The sequence below is a fragment of the Oncorhynchus gorbuscha genome, linkage group LG15 (genome assembly GCF_021184085.1).
Source record: "Oncorhynchus gorbuscha isolate QuinsamMale2020 ecotype Even-year linkage group LG15, OgorEven_v1.0, whole genome shotgun sequence".
Taxonomy (NCBI): domain Eukaryota; kingdom Metazoa; phylum Chordata; class Actinopteri; order Salmoniformes; family Salmonidae; genus Oncorhynchus; species Oncorhynchus gorbuscha.
In genome coordinates, this window is record NC_060187.1 from 82,119,756 (window position 1) to 82,143,620 (window position 23,865).

The 23,865-nt window shown below is 47.8% G+C and overlaps 2 protein-coding genes across 4 annotated transcripts in view; one reads left to right on the forward strand and one right to left on the reverse strand.

The window, feature by feature from the left end:
* Positions 1–1,337: 1,337 nt before the first annotated feature.
* LOC123996925 (transmembrane protein 107-like) lies at positions 1,338–5,904 on the reverse strand. 2 transcript variants are annotated; one of them, XM_046300771.1, is made up of 6 exons: positions 5,644–5,904; positions 5,324–5,440; positions 3,486–3,553; positions 3,237–3,337; positions 2,475–2,571; positions 1,338–2,131 (listed from the first exon to the last, which is right to left on the reverse strand). In XM_046300771.1, the coding sequence occupies exons 2-6, from the start codon at positions 5,408–5,410 to the stop codon at positions 2,062–2,064; spliced, it is 423 nt and encodes a 140-aa protein (XP_046156727.1). In that variant the 5' UTR covers positions 5,411–5,440; positions 5,644–5,904; the 3' UTR covers positions 1,338–2,061. The 2 variants fall into 2 exon arrangements, with proteins under 2 accessions (XP_046156727.1, XP_046156728.1); XM_046300772.1 differs by having other exon boundaries at positions 1,338–2,247; positions 2,456–2,571.
* Positions 5,905–6,626: 722 nt separating this feature from the next.
* Positions 6,627–23,865, forward strand: part of LOC123998223 (tripartite motif-containing protein 46-like) — a 47,907-nt gene continuing 30,668 nt past the window's right edge. For both annotated transcript variants that reach the window (XM_046303255.1, XM_046303257.1), the window contains exons 1-3: positions 6,627–6,941; positions 12,608–12,866; positions 17,502–17,652. In XM_046303255.1, coding sequence (XP_046159211.1) covers positions 6,882–6,941; positions 12,608–12,866; positions 17,502–17,652 — 470 coding nt within the window. In that variant the 5' untranslated portion in view covers positions 6,627–6,881. The remainder of the gene's footprint in view (positions 6,942–12,607; positions 12,867–17,501; positions 17,653–23,865) is intronic.

Genomic DNA, 23,865 nt, shown 5'->3' on the forward strand with positions numbered 1-23,865 from the left:
CGGCATTCAACACCATAGTACCCTCCAAGCTCGTCATCAAGCTCGAGACCCTGGGTCTCGACCCCGCCCTGTGCAACTGGGTACTGGACTTCCTGACGGGTCGCCCCCAGGTGGTGAGGGTAGGCAACAACATCTCCTCCCCGCTGATCCTCAACACAGGGCCCCACAAGGGTGCGTTCTGAGCCCTCTCCTGTACTCCCTGTTCACCCACGACTGCGTGGCCACGCACGCCTCCAACTCAATCATCAAGTTTGCGGACGACACAACAGTGGTAGGCTTGATTACCAACAACGACGAGACGGCCTACAGGGAGGAGGTGAGGGCCCTCGGAGTGTGGTGTCAGGAAAATAACCTCACACTCAACGTCAACAAAACTAAGGAGATGATTGTGGACTTCAGGAAACAGCAGAGGGAACACCCCCCTATCCACATCGATGGAACAGTAGTGGAGAGGGTAGCTAGTTTTAAGTTCCTCGGCATACACATCACAGACAAACTGAATTGGTCCACTCACACTGACAGCGTCGTGAAGAAGCGCAGCAGCGCCTATTCAACCTCAGGAGGCTGAAGAAATTCGGCTTGTCACCAAAAGCACTCACAAACTTCTACAGATGCACAATCGAGAGCATCCTGGCGGGCTGTATCACCGCCTGGTACGGCAACTGCTCCGCCCTCAACCGTAAGGCTCTCCAGAGGGTAGTGAGGACTGCACAACGCATCACCGGGGGCAAACTACCTGCCCTCCAGGACACCTACAACACCCGTTGTTACAGGAAGGCCATAAAGATCATCAAGGACATCAACCACCCGAACCACTGCCTGTTCACCCCGCTATCATCCAGAAGGCGAGGTCAGTACAGGTGCATCAAAGCTGGGACCGAGAGACTGAAAAACAGCTTCTATCTCAAGGCCATCAGACTGTTAAACAGCCACCACTAACATTGAGTGGCTGCTGCCAACACACTGTCATTGACACTGACCCAACTCCAGCCATTTTAATAATGGGAACTGATGGGAAATGATGTAAATATATCACTAGCCACTTTAAACAATGCTACCTTATATAATGTTACTTACCCTACATTATTCATCTCATATGCATATGTATATACCGTACTCTACATCATCGACTGCATCCTTATGTAACACATGTATCACTAGCCACTTTAACTATGCCACTTTGTTTACTTTGTCTACACACTCATCTCATATGTATATACTGTACTCGATACCATCTACTGTATGCTGCTCTGTACCATCACTCATTCATATATCCTTATGTACATGTTCCTTATCCCCTTACACTGTGTATAAGACAGTAGTTTTGGAATTGTTAGTTAGATTACTTGTTGGTTATCACTGCATTGTCGGAACTAGAAGCACAAGCATTTCGCTACACTCGCATTAACATCTGCTAACCATGTGTATGTGATAAATAAAATTTTGATTTGATTTGACATATAGAGGTGTAGCAACCATCAGATATCACCACATTTTAGATTAATGTAAAAAGTATATTAAAAGGAAGGAAGGAATGGTATAGCTTCAGCTTGATAAAACATATTTTTTAGGTAAACGTTTTAGAAAGGTGGTACTAAAATCCTATGGTACACAGGACCATTTAGCACGGTGAAGAGAAAGATGGTTACTTGTGTCTATACATTCAGCGTAGCAATTAGGATCAATACGCTGGAGTTTAGAAATCATCCTCTCTGCCTTGGTACATACAGTTTCCATCTACAAAGCCCACACCACAGCTTAAAATAAATAAATTAAATAATCTGACTATTGATGGATATATAAAGGCTGTGTCAAAAGTCAGAAGGCCAGATTCAAACCTATGCTGTCACTGTATCGGTTGCTGCAGCTTAGACCACCCACATCTTAACCAGCTCTGTAGTCTTTATCACTACGACCACCATCCCGCATCACTAACATCAACTATGTCTCCTTGACACTATTGAACAGTCACAATGTGTCACTTGGACAGCTGTGTACAAGTGCTGGGAAGGATGGACACTACATTCCAGACTGAACATTGATGTGAAACACTGCTCTCGGTTATAATGGCTTCTTCTTCAGTCCGAACACTGCGATGAAGAGTAGGATCTCCACAAATGCAGGGAGAACACTACGGGAGATAGAGAGGGTGGCAGCATTATAAGCAAAGCATCAACCTGCACGAGGTAAAAATGACCCAAATAACTCCAGGACACACACACAATGTCTGTCTGTCTGTCTGTCTGTCTGTCTGTCTGTCTGTCTGTCTGTCTGTCTGTCTGTCTGTCTGTCTGTCTGTCTGTCTGTCTGTCTGTCTGTCTGTCTGTCTGTCTGTCTGTCTGTCTGTCTGTCTGTCTGTCTGTCTGTCTGTCTGTCTGTCTGTCTGTCTGTCTGTCTGTCTGTCTGTCTGTCTGTCTGTCTGTCTGTCTGTCTGTCTGTCTGTCTGTCTGTCTGTTAGTCAATCACACACAAACCTGCAGAAGGCAAAAATAACCCAGTATGTCCAACACTCCCATCTCTGGAAGACAAAGAAAGACAGGGAGACGGACGCGCTGCAGTGGACAGCCAACGCTGGAGGAGACGTCAGTCAGGGAAACAAAAACCTCAGAAGCACGCACACACACACACACACACACACACACACACACACACACACACACACACACACACACACACACACACACACACACACACACACACACACACACACACACACACGTTCAAACAGAAAGAACAGCAGAGCCACAGAGGCACTGACATGGGCTGCAGTCGCTAGTATGTGGATGGAGAGATGGATGCATGGATGGTGTATGGGGAGGGAGTCCTGAGTCAGGGAATCTTAACCAAACCAATAAAAAGAATGCTTCCTCAACCTTATATCCATGTCCATATTAACTTCCCCCTGCTGATCTGAAAGAAGAGTATAACTTCCTGCATATCGCTTACATCTATCAATTCCCTCCCATGTTCTTCACTATTCCTAGAGTCACACTGTGCAGGCTTTCATTCTTGCCCAGCACCAACACTCAGTTACTCAACAAAACATCAAGACCTTGAGTAGCCTACTTGTTGATGTGACTGGCCATGCAAAATTAGTACTGTGCAAGAACGAAAGCAAACTGCAGTTCTCCAGGACTAGGACTGGCTAGGACTGACCACTGCTGTGCTATGCATTATGTGTACTTTGGATATGTACAGGGTTTTGTAGACGAGTTTTGAGAACATGTAAAGGATACAGAGGAGGCCCTGGGTGCAGTTGAACATAGACACACCAGAGAAGAAGCCAGCCAGCTCTATAGCAAACAGACCCATGGTGACTGACAACGCTACCACCAACCTAGAAGAGAGAGACAGAGAAAGATAGAGGAGAGAAAGATCAAGAGAGTGTGTAAGACATGTGATTATTCAAAACCTCTAGCAATTATTTGGGGATATACTGTGTGTGTGTAGGGTTAGGAGTCCTGTCCTGGGTGAAAGATGCTTACTTGGTGTCCTCCTTGTCGTATTGGTCCTGTGTGAAATCCAAAGGCAGGCAAGCTTCAACATTGTTCTCCTGTGGGCCAATGAGTACGATTACTTCAGAGATAGATCTACACAGTATCACTAGATTCCGAACACAGTTGATACACAATATACACTGCTCAAAAAAATAAAGGGAACACTAAAATAACACATTCTAGATCTGAATGAATGAAATATTCTTATTAAATACTTTTTTCTTTGCATAGTTGAATGTGCTAACAACAAAATCACACAAAAATTATCAATGGAAATGAAATTTATCAAGGTCTGGATTTGGAGTCATACTCAAAATTAAAGTGGAAAACCACACTACAGGCTGATCCAACTTTGATGTAATGTCCTTAAAACAAGTCAAAATTAGGCTCAGTAGTGTGTGTGGCCTCCACGTGCCTGTATGACCTCCCTACAACGCCTGGGCATGCTCCTGATGAGGTGGCGGATGGTCTCCTGAGGGATCTCCTCCCAGACCTGGACTAAAGCATCCACCAACTCCTGGACAGTCTGTGGTGCAACGTGGCGTTCTTGGATGGAGCGAGACATGATGTCCCAGATGTGCTCAATTGGATTCAGGTCTGGGGAACGGGCGAGCCAGTCCATAGCATCAATGTCTTCCTCTTGCAGGAACTGCTGACACACTCCAGCCACATGAGGTCTAGCATCGTCTTACATTAGGAGGAACCCAGGGCCAACCGCACCAGCATATGGTCTCACAAGGGGTCTGAGGATCTCATCTCGGTACCTAATGGCAGTCAGGCTACCTCTGGCGAGCACATGGAGGGCTGTGCGGCCCCCCAAAGAAATGCCACCCCACACCATGACTGACCCACCGCTAAACCGGTCATGCTGGAGGATGTTGCAGGTAGCAGAACGTTCTCCACGGCGTCTCCAGACTGTCACGTCTGTCACATGTGCTCAGTGTGAACCTGCTTTCATCTGTGAAGAGCACAGGGCGCCAGTGGCGAATTTGCCAATCTTGGTGTTCTCTGGCAAATGCCAAATGTCCTGCACGGTGTTGGGCTGTAAGCACAACCCCCACCTGTGGACGTCGGGCCCACATACCACCCTCATGGAATCTGTTTCTGACCGTTTGAGCAGACACATGCACATTTGTGGCCTGCTGGAGGTCATTTTGCAGGGCTCTGGCAGTGCTCCTCCTGCTCCTCCTTGGACAAAGGCGGAGGTAGCAGTCCTGCTGCTGGGTTGTTGCCCCCCTACGTCTTCCTCCACGTGTCCTGATGTACTGGCCTGTCTCCTGGTAGCGCCTCCACGCTCTGGACACTACGCTGACAGACACAGCAAACCTTCTTGCCACAGCTCGCATTGATGTGCCATCCTGGATGAACTGCACTACCTGAGCCACTTGTGTGGGTTACAGACTCCGTCTCATGCTACCACTAGAGTGAATGCACCGCCAGCATTCAAACATCAGCCAGGAAGCATAGGAACTGAGAAGTGGTCTGTGGTCACCACCTGCAGAACCACTCCTTTATTGGGGGTGTCTTGCTAATTGCCTATAATTTCCACATGTTGTCTATTCCATTTGCACAACAGCATGTGAAAATTATTGTCAATCAGTGTTGCTTCCTAAGTGGACAGTTTGATTTCACAGAAGTGTGATTGACTTGGAGTTACATTGTGTTGTTTAAGAGTTCCCCTTATTTTTTTGAGCAGTGTATTATAGAAGAGCATGTTGATGATGTTGTGAACAACTGGTGTCTTCTAGATGCCAGATACAGGCATGAGACATGTCACACACAGAGGATATGTTTTGTCCAGAACCTTGCCAGTACTCAGAACATACCCGTGACCAGAAAATGGTGACGACGATGACGAGGTGAGCAGTGAGAGTCAGGAATCGAGCCGGGACCAGGCTGCTGACTGCAGACATTGCTCCAGCAAAGATGTGCCTTTATGGGTACTATGGTACATAGAATAAAGAGGCGGAATAGGCAACCGTTGACAAGTATAACGTTAATGTTAATATTGCCAATAGAAACAACAAAATCCGTGTGTAGACTTGAGCCTGCTACAATATGCAATACAATATTGGCTGTATACAATGTGTAGACTAAGTAACGTTACTATTAGCAAATGTATAAGCTAATTTATCCGCACACTCACCTTGACAGTGCTAACTTAGCTAGCTAATGTACCCAATACAGGACATACGACGTTGTTCAACTCGTTAGTCAATATTTGGAGCCAAAAACTAGCCACATTTGATGATGTATTTACCATGAATTGAAACAACTGTGTCTAGGACAAGAAACAACAGGCGTTTCAGCTGCAGGCATGGCTTAGCTCGTTGCTACAACAATTTAAATCTGGGGTGCGTTCAAGAACGTAGGGGTTCGTTAACGATTTAGGACGGAAACAGACCAGTTGAGGATGAGGAACGCTTCGTCGTGAACGCGTCATTCTAGTAGCGTTTTATAATCTCACGTCGCCGTCTAGTGGCTAGAATCAAATCTAATTGTATTGGTCACAAACACATATTGAGCAGATGTAATTGCGAGTGTAGCGAAATGCTTGTGTTCCTAGCTCCAACAGTGCAGTAGTTTCTAACTATTCACAACAATACACACAAATCTAAAAATAAAATAATGGAATTAAGAATTATATAAATATTAGGATGAGCAATGTCGGAGTGGCGTTGACTAAAATACAGTAGGATAGAGTACAGTATATGAGATGAATAAAGCAGTATGTAAACATTATTAAAGTGAAACAATTGTCATGTAGGTATGGTCATATGCAATGTATGCATCAATATCAGTATTCTGTTTTCACCAGACATGATATGCAGTGGCAGTAAAATGTCATTCATTTTTGTGACAATTACACTTTAAACCAAACCAAAATATTATGAATGATTACTCGTACACAGTGAGAAACACACACACACACACACACACACACACACACACACACACACACACACACACACACACACACACACACACACACACACACACACACACACACACACACACACACACACACACACACACACACACACACACACACACACAGATAGAGCGAGAAAGAGAGCACTTAAACCTGTTTCACTCAGCAGAAATCACCACGCATGCTCTATCCCGCACTATTGAACATCACCTTATCAGCGCGAGCCCAGTGGAAAGGGACAGAAGTCAACGCTGCGCACTCCAGACCATATACATCCGGACTAATATGCGATAGCCTATATCTAGGCTACATATGGTTCATTGACCAAGCTATTAACATTTTCTTTATTCACCCTAGGACAACATATTTGAGTATATTACTAGGCCTAGGTTACGATTGTGAATTTGACAGACCAGGCACATTCGCATCAACACCGCGTTTTATTCTAAAGGATGGCTGAAGCAGAACTACAGGCGTTTACGTCTATGATGGACGCACTCGTTCAAATCAGCGTAAGTGTGGTGATGATTAATTAGACCCATTTGTTTACCATAAATGTGGAGACTGGAGCCTATTTTGTTATTCTGTAGGCCACCAGACCTAGGCTATAGAAAACATAAATGTGGTTTGGTTACCTGTATTTCAATTGGCCGTTCAGCGAGAAATTCCTCAGCTAAGCTATATATATAATGTTATTAATATTGCATAATGTTTTTAGTTAAACTGTGTTTTCAGCACGCCACGTAGGCCAACCTACATAAGATATAGAGGCCTTCACATCCGTTTTGGCATCAACATTTCATCATCCTTCATACATAATTCTTAGGCTATATTTTTCTTCAGTGTGAAATGGTCTGCTTTGGTTATTCGATTGACTAAAATTGAACCAGACATTCATTAATGAGTCTGAGCTATAAATTAGAAATGGGTGGCATTTGGCTCCATCACTTTGGTTTAACGCCAGCGGCTGGTCACTATCGGCTGGTTATTGACACACCTAGCTATGAGGTAAAATGAGGATTAAATGGATAGGATTCAAAAATAGATATATTGGCTATCTGTCCAATGCGTACCCCAGCATGCACAGACAAAAACAAGGGGTCCGATGATATGATTTGCTATCTCGCAACACTGTGAGCAGGGAATGGATGATGTTTTGTCGTCATAGAAACGGGATTCAGGGAGCGCCAGCACGCGGCGGCGGTCTTGGCTCTCGCGCAACATAGGTGCAGAACCCCCCCTGGGCGCAGAAAGGACCCGCTGACACCGACTATTCTGGCCGAGCCAGGGAAAGAAAAAACATTGATAGAGGAGAGAGAGAGGTGTAGTCATTCTTATCGAAGCCTAATCCATGTGAATGCTATTTTCCCGGTAGCCAGTAGCCTTGGCCTATTATCGGCTAGGACTTTTTTCCATTTTAATGTAATTCATTGTTCCTGTAAAATGAATCTCTTCTCACCATCATGGTGGCTTGTATTAACTGAACTGAGGAGGTTAGAATCAAGCAACTAGTCCTACAACAGAGCTATAGATAGAGGGATCTATTACTCCTCTATACTGGGTTTACATCATGCTTTTGGCCAGACAGAGCTGGAATGAAGTGATTAGACTCATATTTAAGGAGACTGGCTGTAGCACCTTAGTCAGCCCTGGCCTGGGTATTTATACACACACACGCCTGCTTTCTCCTTTCATGTGTCCAACATAAATTCTAAACCAGGAATGGTTCAATAATGTAAGATGCTGTTTCTATCTCCCTCTCTCTGATTCTCTCTCTCTCCTCTATTTAGAGCAGTTACGTTATTCCTCTGCCTCATTCTCACTCCTGTTTTCACTTCACCCTCTTTCCCCTCACACCCCCTGCCCTTCTAACTCACCCTTTATTTGCTGCCCTGCTCCTCTAACTCCTCTCCCCGTCTCTCTACTATCTCCAACCCCTTATCCCCCCTCCCTGCTCCTCTAACTCCTCTCCCCATCTCTCTACTATCTCCAACCCCTTATCCCCCCCTCCCTGCTCCTCTAACTCCTCTCCCCGTCTCTCTACTATCTCCAACCCCTTATCCCCCTCCCTGCTCCTCTAACTCCTCTCCCCGTCTCTCTACTATCTCCAACCCCTTATCCCCCTCCCTGCTCCTCTAACTCCTCTCCCCGTCTCTCTACTATCTCCAACCCCTTATCCCCCTCCCTGCTCCTCTAACTCCTCTCCCCGTCTCTCTACTATCTCCAACCCCTTATCCCCCATCCCTGCTCCTCTAACTCCTCTCCCCGTCTCTCTACTATCTCCAACCCCTTATCCCCCTCCCTGCTCCTCTAACTCCTCTCCCCGTCTCTCTACTATCTCCAACCCCTTATCCCTGCTCCTCTAACTCCTCTCCCCGTCTCTCTACTATCTCCAACCCCTTATCCCCCTCCCTGCTCCTCTAACTCCTCTCCCTGTCTCTCTACTATCTCCAACCCCCCCCTGCTCCTCTAACTCCTCTCCCCGTCTCTCTACTATCTCCAACCCCTTATCCCCCTCCCTGCTCCTCTAACTCCTCTCCCAGTCTCTCTACTATCTCCAACCCCTTATCCCCCCTCCCTGCTCCTCTAACTCCTCTCCCCGTCTCTCTACTATCTCCAACCCCTTATCCACCTCCTTGCTCCTCTAACTCCTCTCCCCATCTCTCTACTATCTCCAACCCCTTATCCTCTAACTCAGTGGTCACCAAACTACGGCCCGCGGGCCGGATACGGCCCGTCAGCACATTTGGCCCGGCCCTCTGAACAATACCAGAGACGCTATCGAATTTTTTTCCTATTTGGCCTCCAGAAAAAAAATCCTAGGCCCGGCCCTGTCAAAGAGAGAACGGAATAATGGCGAAAAGGTTAGGTAAGAGAAAAATAGATTCAGAATGCAGGGTATTTAACCTGCAGTGGACAAACGATTATTTTTTTGTTCAATGCAAAGAAAAGGCTGTTTGTCTCATCTGTCAAGAGACGGTGGCGGTATTCAAAGAATACAATCTTCGCCGACACTATGAATCCCGTCACAAAGACAAGTACGATAGCTTGCAAGGCCAAATACGAGCAGACAAACTCTCAAAGCTAAAAAGTGGACTACTATCTCAGCAGAATACATTTGTACGCCAAGCTCAGCTGAACCAGGCATCCGTTCGGGCCAGCTTTCGGGTTGCTAAACTGATAGCAAGAAGCGGTAAGCCTTTCACTGACGGAGAGTTTGTTAAGAAATGCTGTCGCGGAGGAGGTGTGTCCCGAGAAGAAAGATGCATTTAATGCCGTAAGTCTGTCGGCGAGTACAATCACCAGACGCGTTGAAGAAATCGGGAGTAATGTATATGCCCAGCTGCAGCAGAAGACGAAAGAATTTGACTTTTTTTCATTAGCACTGGATGAGAGCACTGACGTGCAAGACACAGCGCAACAGCTCATTTTTATTCGTGGAGTTAGCGCAAACTTTGAGATATGCGAGGAGCTGGCAGCCCTCCAAAGTCTCAAAGGGACTACAACGGGAGAGGATATTTTTGACAAAGTGTGCCAAACCATGGAGAAGTTGGACCTGGACTGGTCAAAGCTAGCTAGCATCACGACTGACGGGGCTCCTAGCATGGTGGGCGAAACTCGCGGTCTAATAGGACGCATGAACCGGGAGTTGGAAAAAAGGGGTCTCACCGCCCCGCTACGAGTCCACTGCCTAATTCACCAGCAAGCACTGTGCTGCAAAGTGTTGACGTGGGATTCTGTAATGAAGGTTGTGGTGTCGTGCATAAACTTCATCAGAGCAAAGGGACTTAAACACAGGCAGTTCCAAGAATTCCTGTCTGAACTGGAGTCTACGCACGGAGATGTGCTGTACTACACAGAGGTCCGATGGCTGAGCCGGGGCAGAGTTTTGAGGCGTTTTTACGAGCTGCTACCCAAAATTAACGCATTTCTTCATTTAAAAGACAAAACGGTCCCAGAGCTGATCGACCCAGAATGGAAATGGCACCTCGCATTTTTAACAGACGTGACAGAAATACTTAACAGCCTTAACTTGCAGCTACAAGGCGAGGGGAAACTCATTTGCGACATGTATTCACACATAAACGCATTTGAGGTGAAATTAGCGCTGCTTTTGGAACAAGTGAAAAAGCGCAACTTCGTCCATCTTCCTGCTACCCAAAACCTGTCGACAGAGAACCCAGCGGTCCCGTTCCCAGCTGAAAAGTGCGTGGAAGCACTGGAAATGCTGAAGGCGGAGTTCGGTGTGCGATTCAGTGAACTACATGTTCATGCAAAAGAAATCTGTCTTTTTCAGAACCCCTTTGTTGCCGACATTGATGAAGCCCAGCCTTCATATCAGTTTGAGTTGGCTGAGTTACAGAACTGTGATGTTCTGAAAGACGCATTCAAGCCCAACAGTCTCATTGACTTCTATGCCGCCCTCCCAAACGACACATATCCAAACATCAAAAAACACGCAATGAAAATGTCCACAGTTTTTGGCAGCACGTATATCTGCGAGAAAACCTTTTCTCGCATGAAACTGCTGAAAACCCCGATGAGATCAAGATTGACAGATGAACATTTGCATCAGTGCTTGAGACTGGCTGTGACTAGAATGGAATCTGATATTCAACTTCTCACCAGCCAGATGCAGGCCCACAGTTCACACTGATGAAAATACATAGGTAAGCGGTGTCTACAAGCCTACTGGAACCTACAAAAGGATTATAAGGAAGGAACACAAGAACTTTAAGAGACTGCTCATATGTGTCAGAGAGATTCTGCTCTGTCAACTGAGCTGAACTTTTATCTTTTAGGATTGTGCATGGCACGACAGAAAGTTAATGTTCCATGGCTTTTTTTTCTATGAAGAACCCAGAGAGAGTTATTTAGTTATTATTTATTTCCTGTTTTTTCTGTGAAGAACTCAGAGAGGGTTATTTAGTTATTATTTATTTAATTAATAGTGTTATTATTTGTTTCCTGACTTTTTTTCTGTAAAGAACCTGGAAAGGGTTATTTGGTTATGTGTGGCTTTCTGGAAAACAATAAATTTTTTAAGCTCCCGTACGATCGTCACACTTTTTCTGTTACAAACTGACACCGGCCCCCCATCAGAGAAGGGAAAAGTTATGTGGCCCTCACAGGAAAAAGTTTGGGGACCCCTGCTCTAACTCCTCTCCCTGTCTCTCTACTATCTCCAACCCCCCTCCCTGCTCCTCTAACTCCTCTCCCCATCTCTCTATTATCTCCAACCCCTTATCCTCCCTCCCTGCTCCTCTAACTCCTCTCCCCATCTCTCTACTATCTCCAACCCCTTATCCCCCCTCCCTGCTCCTCTAACTCCTCTCCCCATCTCTCTACTATCTCCAACCCCTTATCCACCTCCTTGCTCTTCTAACTCCTCTCCCCATCTCTCTACTATCTCCAACCCCTTATCCCCCTCCCTGCTCCTCTAACTCCTCTCCCCTCCTCTCCCCGTCTCTCTACTATCTCCAACCCCTTATCCCTGCTCCTCTAACTCCTCTCCCCGTCTCTCTACTATCTCCAATCCCTTATCCCCCCTCCCTGCTCCTCTAACTCCTCTCCCCGTCTCTCTACTATCTCCAACCCCTTATCCCTGCTCCTCTAACTCCTCTCCCCGTCTCTCTACTATCTCCCCCTTAATCCCTTATCCCCCCTCCCTGCTCCTCTAACTCCTCTCCCCGTCTCTCTACTATCTCCAACCCCTTATCCCTGCTCCTCTAACTCCTCTCCCCGTCTCTCTATTATCTCCAACCCCTTATCCCTGCTCCTCTAACTCCTCTCCCCTCTCTCTCTACTATCTCTCAATCCCTACTATCCCCCCTCCCTGCTCCTCTAACTCCTCTCCCTGTCTCTACTACTATCTCCCCCTCCCTGCTCCCCTTATCCCCCTCCCTGCCCCTCCTGCTCCTCTCCCTCTCCCCGTCTCTACTATCTCCAACCCCTTATCCCTGCTCCTCTAACTCCTCTCCCTGTCTCTCTACTATCTCCAATCCCCCTCCCTGCTCCTCCTCCTCTCCCCGCTCCTCTAACCCCTTATCCCTGCTCCTCTAACTCCTCTCCCCGTCTCTCTATTATCTCCAACCCCTTATCCCTGCTCCTCTAACTCCTCTCCCTGTCTCTCTACTATCTCCAACCCCTTATCCTCCCTCCATCTCTCGTCCTCCAGTCTAACATGAAGAGTATGGAGCGGGAGCTGCATTGCCCGGTGTGTACTGAGATGGTGAAGCAGCCCATCATCCTGCCGTGCCAGCACAGTGTGTGTCTGCTGTGTGCTGCTGAGGTGTTAATCCAGAGAGGATACCCTGCCCCAGACCTCCCCCCAGAGCCCAACTCCCCGGCCGCCTCCCCCAACACACGCTCCCCGCGCGGGGCACGCAGACCCCCGCCCAAGACCACTGACCGCCTGGACCGCGTCCTCAGACCAGGTGGGTTAGTGTGTGTGTGTGAATGCTGATGTCGATCTCACTTGTGTGCCAGTGCCTACATTTTTTGTCCATTAAAATAACATCAAATTGATCAGAAATACTTTGTAGACATTGTTAATGTTGTAAATTACTATTGTAGCTGGTAACGGCTGATTTTTAGTGGAATATCTACATAGGCGTAAAGAGGCCCATTATCAGCAACCATGACTCCTGTGTTCCAATGGCACGTTGTGTTAGCTAATCCAAGGTTATCATTTTAAAAGGCTAATTGATCATTAGAAAACCCTTTTGCAATTATGTTAATACAGCTGAAAACTGTTGTGCTGATTAAAGATGCAATAAAATTGACCTTCTTTAGACTAGTTGAGTATCTGGAGCATCAAATCAAATTTATTTATATAGCCCTTCGTACATCAGCTGATATCTCAAAGTGCTGTACAGAAACCCAGCCTAAAACCCCAAACAGCAAGCAATGCAGGTGTAGAAGCACGGTGGCTAGGAAAAACTCCCTAGAAAGGCCAAAACCTAGGAAGAAACCTAGAGAGGAACCAGGCTATGTGGGGTGGCCAGTCCTCTTCTGGGTGTGCCGGGTGGAGATTATAACAGAACATGGCCAAGATGTTCAAATGTTCATAAATGACCAGCATGGTCGAATAATAATAAGGCAGAACAGTTGAAACTGGAGCAGCAGCCCGGTCAGGTGGACTGGGGACAGCAAGGAGTCATCATGTCAGGTAGTCCTGGGGCATGGTCCTAGGGCTCAGGTCCTCCGAGAGAGAGAATGAAAGAGAGAATTAGAGAGAGCATATGTGGGGTGGCCAGTCCTCTTCTGGCTGTGCCGGGTGGAGATTATAACAGAACATGGCCAAGATGTTCAAATGTTCATAAATGACCAGTATGGTCGAATAATAATAAGGCAGAACAGTTGAAACTGGAGCAGCAGCATGGCCAGGTGGACTGGGGACAGCAAGGAGTCATCATGTCATGTAGTCCCGGGGCATGGTCCTAGGGCTCAGGTCCTCAGAGAGAGAGAAAGAAAGAGAGAAGGAGAGAATTAGAGAACGCACATTTAGATTCACACAGGACACCGAATAGGACAGGAGAAGTACTCCAGATATAACAAACTGACCCTAGCATTTGTGGGTTCGATTACAGGCTCATGATGGCCAGAAACAAAGCCCCTTTCTTCTGAAACTCATCAGTCTATTCTTGTTCTGAGAAATGAAGGCTATTCCATGCGAGAAATTGCCAAGACACTGAAGATCTCGTACAACGCTGTGTACTACTCCCTTCACAGAACAGCGCAAACTGTCTCAAACCAGAATAGCAAGAGGAGTGGGAGGCCCCGGTGCACAACTGAGCAAGAGGACAAGTACATTAGAATGTCTAGTTTGAGAAACAGACGCCCCAAGTCCTCAACTGGCAGCTTCATTAAATAGTACCCGCAAAACACCAGTCTCAACGTCAACAGTGAAGAGGCGACTCCCGGATGCTGACTTAGGCAAAGTTGCAAAGAAAAAGCCTTATCTCAGACTGGCCAATAAAAATAAAAGATTAAGATGGGCAAAAGAACACAGACACTGGACAGAGGAACTCTGTCTAGAAGGCCAGCATCCTGGAGTCGCCTCTTCACTGTTGACGTTGAGACTGGTGTTTTGCGGGTACTATTTAATGAAGCTGCCAGTGTCTATACTTTGTACTGGTACTGTATATCAAATAGTCCAGCCAGGTATCAGAACATCTGCCATGTGAGCGTATTTATTGTCTGAACATTGATGATGTAACAATAGGAGAGCTCCTCCTCCAGTTCCCTATGAAATGACCCTCTGTAAACAAACAAAACAGAACTGCCAATTTAAAACAGGTATTTATTGTCTGAACGTTGATGATGTAACAATAGGAGAGCTCCTCCTCCAGTTCCCTATGAAATGACCCTCTGTAAACAAACAAAACAGAACTGCCAATTTAAAACAGGTATTTATTGTCTGAACGTTGATGAGGTAACAATAGGAGAGCTCCTCCTCCAGTTCCCTATGAAATGACCCTCTGTAAACAAACAAAACAGAACTGCCAATTTAAAACAGGTATTTATTGTCTGAACGTTGATGATGTAACAATAGGAGAGCTCCTCCTCCAGTTCCCTATGAAATGACCCTCTGTAAACAAACAAAACAGAACTGCCAATTTAAAACAGGTATTTATTGTCTGAACGTTGATGAGGTAACAATAGGAGAGCTCCTCCTCCAGTTCCCTATGAAATGACCCTCTGTAAACAAACAAAACAGAACTGCCAATTTAAAACAGGTATTTATTGTCTGAACGTTGATGAGGTAACAATAGGAGAGCTCCTCCTCCAGTTCCCTATGAAATGACCCGCTGTAAACAAACAAAACAGAACTGCCAATTTAAAACAGGTATTTATTGATTACCATTCTGCATAATGTGCATCCAAGTCTGTACGGTGTTGGTGTGTCTTCGTTGGTTTGGAAATCTATCTGAAATAAACAACACAATTTGGAAGTGTCAATTTTCACTTAGTAATAGCTACAGTTGAAGTCGGAAGTTTACATACACCTTAGCCAAATAAGTTTGAACTCAGTTTTTCACAATTCATGACATTTAATCCTCGTAAAAATTCCCTGTCTTAGGTCAGTTAAGATCACCACTATATTTTAAGAATGTAAAATGTCAAAATAATAGTAGAGAATTATTTATTTCAGCTTTTATTTCATCACATTCCCAGTGGGTCAGAAGTTTACATACACTCAATTAGTATTTGGTATTATTGCCTTTAAATTGTTTAACTTGGGTCAAACGTTTCGGGTATTCTTCCAAATGCTTATGTAAGTTGGGTGAATTTTGGCCCATTCCTCCTGACAGAGCTGGTGTAACTGAGTCAGGTATTTAGGCCTCCTTGCTCACACACGCGTTTTCAGTTCTGCCCACACATTTTCTATGGGATTGAGGTCAGGGCTTTGTGATGGCAACTCCAATACCTTGACTTTGTTGGCCTTAAGCCGTATTGCCACAACTTTCGAAGTATGCTTGGGGTCATTGCTGTTGTTCTGAGATTGATTTGCACTTTCCGCACCAAAGTACGTTCATCTCTAGGAGACAGAACGCGTCTCCTTCCTGAGCAGTATGACAGCTGCGTGGTCCCATGGTGTTTATACTTGCATACTATTGTTTGTACAGATGAACTTGGTACCTTCAGGTGTTTGGAAATTGCTCCCAAGGATGAACTAGACTTGTGGAGGTCTACAATTTTTTGTTTTCTGAGGTCTTTGCTGATTTATTTTGATTTTTCAATGATGTCAAGCAAATAGGCACTGAGTTTGAAGGTAGGCCTTGAAATACATCCACAGGTACACCTCCAATTGACTCAAATGATGTCAATTAGCCTATCAGAAGCTTCTAAAGCCATGACATCATTTTCTGGAATTTTCCGAGCTGTTTAAAGGTACAGTCAACTTAGTGTATGTAAACTACTGACCCACTGGAATTGTGATACAGTGAATTATAAGTGAAATAATCTGTCTGTAAACTATTGTTGGAAAAATGACTTGTCATGCACAAAGTAGATGTCCTAACCGACTTGCCAAAACTACAGTTTGTTAACAAGACATTTGTGGAGTGGTTGAAAAACGAGTTTTAATGACTCCAACCTAAATGTATGTAAACTTCAGATTTCAACTGTATGTAGGAGAAAGAGTCGCTCTCGGAACGTTCAACTGCAATGGTCCAACTCTCTATATACACAGAGTATACTGAACATTAGGAACCCCCTTTTGCCCTCAGAACAGCCTCAAGGTGTCCAAAGCATTTCACTTGGATGCTGGCTCATGTTGACTCCAATGCTTTCCACTTTTGTGTCAAGTTGGCTGGATGTCCTTTGGGTGATGGACCATTCTTGATACAGTCAGGAAACTGTTGAGCGTAAAAACGCAGCAACGTTGCAGTTCTTTACACAAACTGGTGCGCCTAACACCTACTACCAGACCCTGTTCAAAGGCACTAAAATCCTTTGTCTTGTTCATGCACCCTCTGGATGGCACACATACACAATCCATGTCTCAGTTGTCTCAAGGATTACAATCCTTATTTAACCTGTCTCCTCCCCTTCATCTACGATAAGGGATCATAGCTTTCACCTGGATTCACCTGGTCACTCTATGTCAGGGAATGAGCAGGTGTTGTTAATGTTTTGTAGATGCAGTTTATATGACTGGTTCATACATCATAACACTTCAAAGACGCTGAGAGAGAGATGTTGAGAGAGAGAGTTGGGGGGCAGTAGTGTGTGTGTGTGTGTGTGTGTGTGTGTGTGTGTGTGTGTGTGTGTGTGTGTGTGTGTGTGTGTGTGTGTGTGTGTGTGTGTGTGTGTGTGTGTGTGTGTGTGTGTGTGTGTGTGTGTGTGTGTGTGTGTGTGTGTGAACTAGCAGGTGTTCTAGGTGTGAAGCAGCAGTTTCTGTCTGTGTCAGCATGTAGTGTGCAGTGCAGTCAGGTGATAGAACAGTATGGCTCTAGTTCTATCAAACTGTGATGGAACTATCACACTCATACTGATTACTTTCTGTCTCACGCTGTCTCCTCTCTCCCTCTCCAAACTTACCCCCTCCTCCCCCCACCTCTCAGGTTTTGGGACGTACCCCGGGCGTCGTCGTAAGGACATGTCTCCTGCCCCCATGCTGTTCCCCTGTCCGTCCTGTCACAAGGAGGTGGAGCTGGGGGAGAGAGGACTGACCAATTGCCTCAGGAATCTCACATTGGAACGCATTGTAGAGAGGTACAAACACACACACACAGACAGACAGACAGACAGACAGACAGACAGACAGACAGACAGACAGACAGACAGACAGACAGACAGACAGACAGACAGACAGACAGACAGACAGACAGACAGACAGACAGACAGACAGACAGACAGACAGACAGACAGACAGACAGACAGACAGACAGACAGACAGACAGACAGACAGACAGACAGACAGACAGACAGACACGTAGAGAGAGTTGCTTACTTACAGAGGAATGTAGGTTCTGAACCAATCCTGCAGGAAATAAAGTTAAGCACAAAAATAATGAAAAGTCAATAGTGCTTTATAAATGGGACATAAAATCATTGATTTTGGTACGGGGAGAAACCCCCCTCTCCTGAAGCAGGGCCTAACCAGCTGAGTGTGTGGGAACTGGGAAGCTGAGGTGACTTCATCATTCACACGGACGTTAAATGGACTTTCTGAACAACAAGTTGAGGTTCTGAACGCTTCAAGAGACAAACACATAGACATTGTGATTCTCATAAATAGCCTGAAAGAGAGGAAGAGAGGAGGCCTTTGTAGACTACTGAGATTCACATAGAGAAGGGAAGATAGATTTGGGAGAGGTATAGGGAGAGAGTGGGAAATAATTGGGATAAGAGAGAGAGAGAGAGAGAGGGATAGAGGGAGAGATATAATATCCATTGTTTGAGATGCAGCAGCAGCAGTTTCAGAGGAGTTTGCTGCAGCTGTTCTCTCTCCCCTGGAGGCTGGGTTGTCTCTGTCAGTAAAGAGTGGGCTTGTTGAGAGTCCATAGCTCACTGGAAGTAGAAACAGTGCAGTCTGCAGGAACACAGAACACAGCTGAAGGATCCAGGTCAGGAAGTTGGATAACATTTAAAAAAGCCTACTTCTGAAGGCAGAGCAGGACAGGACAGAACAGAACAGACCGTACAGTAGCACATTTAGCTCATACCCCCTCTCCTTCTCACCTCTCATACCCCCTCTCCTTCTCACCTCTCATACCCCCTCTCCTTCTCACCTCTCATACCCCCTCTCCTTCTCACCTCTCATACCCCCTCTGCTTCTCACTTCTCATACCCCCTCTCCTTCTCACCTCTCATACCCCCTCTCCTTCTCACCTCTCATACCCCCTCTCCTTCTCACCTCTCATACCCCTCACCTCTCCGTCTCACCTCTCATACCCCCTCTCCTTCTCACCTCTCATACCCCCTCTCCTTCTCACCTCTCATACCCCCTCTCCTTCTCACCTCTCATACCCCCTCTCCTTCTCATCTCTCATACCCCCTCTGCTTCTCACCTCTCATACCCCCTCTCCTTCTCACTTCTCATACCCCTCTCCTTCTCACCTCTCATACCCCCTCTCCTTCTCACTTCTCATACCCCTCTCCTTCTCACCTCTCATACCCCCTCTGCTTCTCACTTCTCATACCCCCTCTGCTTCTCACCTCTCATACCCCTCTCCTTCTCACCTCTCATACCCCTTCTGCTTCTCACTTCTCATACCCCCTCTCCTTCTCACCTCTCATACCCCCTCTGCTTCTCACTTCTCATACCCCCTCTGCTTCTCACCTCTCTCATACCCCCTCTCCTTCTCACCTCTCATACCCCTCTGCTTCTCACTTCTCATACCCCCTCTCCTTCTCACCTCTCATACCCCTGCTCTCCTTCTCTCCTTCTCACCTCTCACACCCCCTCTCCTTCTCTCCTCTCACCTCTCCACCCCCTCCTTCTCACCTCTCATACCCCTCTCCTTCTCTCCTTCTCACCTCTCACACCCCCTATCCTTCTCACCTCTCATACCCCCTTTCCTTCTCACCTCTCATACCCCCTCTCCTTCTCACCTCTCATACCCCCTCTCCTTCTCACCTCGCACACCCCCTCTCCTTCTCACACCCTCTCTCCTTCTCACCTCTCATACCCCCTCTCCTTCTCACCTCTCATACCCCCTCTCCTTCTCACCTCTCATACCCCCTCTCCTTCTCACACCCCCTCTCCTTCTCACCTCTCATACCCCCTCTCCTTCTCACCTCTCATAACCCCTTTCCTTCTCACCTCTCATACCCCCTTTCATTCTCACCTCGCATACCCCCTCTCCTTCTCACCTCGCACACCCCCTCTCCTTCTCACACCCTCTCTCCTTCTCACCTCTCATACCCCCTCTCCTTCTCACCTCTCATACCCCCTCTCCTTCTCACCTCTCATACCCCTCTCCTTCTCACCTCTCATACCCCCTCTCCTTCTCACCTCTTATACCCCCTCTCCTTCTCACCTCTCATACCCCTCTCCTTCTCACCTCTCATACCCCCTCTCCTTCTCACCTCTCATACCCCCTCTCCTTCTCACCTCTCATACCCCCTCTCCTTCTCACCTCTCATAACCCCTCTGCTTCTCACCTCTCATACCCCCTCTCCTTCTCACTTCTCATACCCCTCTCCTTCTCACCTCTCATACCCCCTCTCCTTCTCACCTCTCATACCCCCTCTCCTTCTCACCTCTCATACCCCCTCTCCGTCTCACCTCTCATACCCCCTCTCCTTCTCACCTCTCATACCCCCTCTCCTTCTCACCTCTCATACCCCCTCTCCTTCTCACCTCTCATACCCCCTCTCCTTCTCACCTCTCATACCCCTCTCCTTCTCATCTCTCATACCCCCTCTGCTTCTCACCTCTCATACCCCCTCTCCTTCTCACTTCTCATACCCCCTCTCCTTCTCACCTCTCATACCCCCTCTCCTTCTCACCTCTCATACCCCCTCTCTTTCTCACACCCTCTCTCCTTCTCACCTCTCATACCCCCTCTGCTTCTCACTTCTCATACCCCCTCTCCTTCTCACCTCTCATACCCCCTCTGCTTCTCACTTCTCATACCCCCTCTCCTTCTCACCTCTCATACCCCCTCTGCTTCTCACTTCTCATACCCCCTCTGCTTCTCACCTCTCATACCCCCTCTCCTTCTCACCTCTCATACCCCTCTGCTTCTCACTTCTCATACCCCCTCTCCTTCTCACCTCTCATACCCCCTCTCCTTCTCTCCTTCTCACCTCTCACACCCCCTCTCCTTCTCACCTCTCACACCCCCTATCCTTCTCACCTCTCATACCCCCTCTCCTTCTCTCCTTCTCACCTCTCACACCCCCTATCCTTCTCACCTCTCATACCCCCTTTCCTTCTCACCTCTCATACCCCCTCTCCTTCTCAGCTCTCATACCCCCTCTCCTTCTCACCTCGCACACCCCTCTCCTTCTCACACCCTCTCTCCTTCTCACCTCTCATACCCCCTCTCCTTCTCACCTCTCATACCCCCACTCCTTCTCACCTCTCATACCCCCTCTCCTTCTCACACCCCCTCTCCTTCTCACCTCTCATACCCCTCTCCTTCTCACCTCTCATAACCCCTTTCCTTCTCACCTCTCATACCCCCTTTCATTCTCACCTCTCATACCCCTCTCCTTCTCACCTCGCACACCCCTCTCCTTCTCACACCCTCTCTCCTTCTCACCTCTCATACCCCCTCTCCTTCTCACCTCTCATACCCCCTCTCCTTCTCACCTCTCATACCCCTCTCCTTCTCACCTCTCATAACCCCTCTCCTTCTCTCCTCTCACACCCTCTCCTTCTCACCTCTTATACCATCTCTCCTTCTCATTTCTCATACCCCCTCTCCTTCTCACACCCCTCTCTTTCTCACCTCTCATACCCCCTCTCCTTCTCATTTCTCATACCCCTCCTTCTCCTTCTCACACCCCTCTCTTTCTCACCTCTCATACCCCCTCTCCTTCTCACCTCTCATACCCCCTCTCCTTCTCACCTCTCACACCTCTCACCTCTCATACCCCCTCTCCTTCTCCTTCTCACCTCTCATACCCCCTCTCCTTCTCACCTCTCACACCCCCTCTCCTTCTCACCTCTCATACCCCCTCTCCTTCTCACCTCTCATAACCCCTCTCCTTCTCTCCTCTCACACCCCTCTCCTTCTCACCTCTTATACCATCTCTCCTTCTCATTTCTCATACCCCTCTCCTTCTCACACCCCCTCTCTTTCTCACCTCTCATACCCCCTCTCCTTCTCATTTCTCATACCCCCTCTCCTTCTCACACCCCTCTCTTTCTCACCTCTCATACCCCCTCTCCTTCTCATTTCTCATACCCCTCTCCTTCTCACACCCCTCTCCTTCTCACCTCTTATACCATCTCTCCTTCTCATTTCTCATACCCCCTCTCCTTCTCACACCCCTCTCTTTCTCACCTCTCATACCCCCTCTCTCCTTCTCATTTCTCATACCCCCTCTCCTTCTCACACCCCCTCTCTTTCTCACCTCTCATACCCCCTCTCCTTCTCACCTCTCATACCCCCTCTCCTTCTCACCTCTCACACCTCTCACCTCTCATACCCCCTCTCCTTCTCCTTCTCACCTCTCATACCCCCTCTCCTTCTCACCTCTCACACCCCTCTCCTTCTCACCTCTCATACCCCCTCTGCTTCTCACTCTCATACCCCCTCTCCTTCTCACCTCTCATACCCCCTCTCCTTCTCACCTCTCATACCCCCTCTCCTTCTCACCTCTCATACCCCCTCTCCTTCTCACCTCTCATACCCCCTCTCCTTCTCACCTCTCATACCCCTCTCCTTCTCATCTCTCATACCCCCTCTGCTTCTCACCTCTCATACCCCCTCTCCTTCTCACTTCTCATACCCCCTCTCCTTCTCACCTCTCATACCCCCTCTCCTTCTCACTTCTCATACCCCTCTCCTTCTCACCTCTCATACCCCCTCTGCTTCTCACTTCTCATACCCCCTCTGCTTCTCACCTCTCATACCCCCTCTCCTTCTCACCTCTCATACCCCTTCTGCTTCTCACTTCTCATACCCCCTCTCCTTCTCACCTCTCATACCCCCCTCTGCTTCTCACTTCTCATACCCCTCTGCTTCTCACCTCTCATACCCCCTCTCCTTCTCACCTCTCATACCCCTCTGCTTCTCACTTCTCATACCCCCTCTCCTTCTCACCTCTCATACCCCCTCTCCTTCTCTCCTTCTCACCTCTCACACCCCCTCTCCTTCTCACCTCTCACACCCCCTATCCTTCTCACCTCTCATACCCCTCTCCTTCTCTCCTTCTCACCTCTCACACCCCTATCCTTCTCACCTCTCATACCCCCTTTCCTTCTCACCTCTCATACCCCCTCTCCTTCTCACCTCTCATACCCCCTCTCTCCTTCTCACCTCGCACACCCCCTCTCCTTCTCACACCCTCTCTCCTTCTCACCTCTCATACCCCCTCTCCTTCTCACCTCTCATACCCCTCTCCTTCTCACCTCTCATACCCCCTCTCCTTCTCACACCCCTCTCCTTCTCACCTCTCATACCCCTCTCCTTCTCACCTCTCATAACCCCTTTCCTTCTCACCTCTCATACCCCCTTTCATTCTCACCTCGCATACCCCTCTCCTTCTCACCTCGCACACCCCTCTCCTTCTCACACCCTCTCTCCTTCTCACCTCTCATACCCCCTCTCTCCTTCTCACCTCTCATACCCCTCTCCTTCTCACCTCTCATACCCCCTCTCCTTCTCACCTCTTATACCCCCTCTCCTTCTCACCTCTCATACCCCCTCTCCTTCTCACCTCTCATACCCCCTCTCCTTCTCACCTCTCATACCCCCTCTCCTCTCCTTCTCACCTCTCACCTCTCATACCCCCTCTCCTTCTCACCTCTCATACCCCTCTCCTTCTCACTCCTCTCATACCCCTCTGCTTCTCACCTCTCATACCCCCTCTCCTTCTCACCTCTCATACCCCCTCTCCTTCTCACCCCTCTCCTTCTCACCTCCCCCCTCCTTCTCACCTCTCATACCCCCTCTCCTTCTCACCTCTCATACCCCCTCTCCTTCTCACCTCTCATACCCCCTCTCCTTCTCACCTCTCATACCCCTCTCCTTCTCACCTCTCATACCCCCTCTGCTTCTCACCTCTCATACCCCCTCTCCTTCTCACCTCTCATACCCCCTCTCCTTCTCATCTCTCATACCCCCTCTGCTTCTCACCTCTCATACCCCCTCTCCTTCTCACTTCTCATACCCCCTCTCCTTCTCACCTCTCATACCCCCTCTCCTTCTCACCTCTCATACCCCCTCTCTTTCACCTCACACCCTCTCTCCTTCTCACCTCTCATACCCCCTCCTCTGCTTCTCACCTCTCATACCCCCTCTCCTT

Excerpts from the sequence above, each read along its gene's own strand:
- LOC123996925 (XM_046300771.1), bottom strand. The coding sequence starts at position 5,410 with ATGTCTGCAGTCAGCAGCCTGGTCCCGGCTCGATTCCTGACTCTCACT. Across the intron at positions 3,338-3,485 it reads TACGACAAGGAGGACACCAA|GTTGGTGGTAGCGTTGTCAG; the intron begins GTAAGCATCTTT and ends TCTCTCTTCTAG. Across the intron at positions 2,572-3,236 it reads CTGCACCCAGGGCCTCCTCT|CGTTGGCTGTCCACTGCAGC; the intron begins GTATCCTTTACA and ends CGTCTCCTCCAG.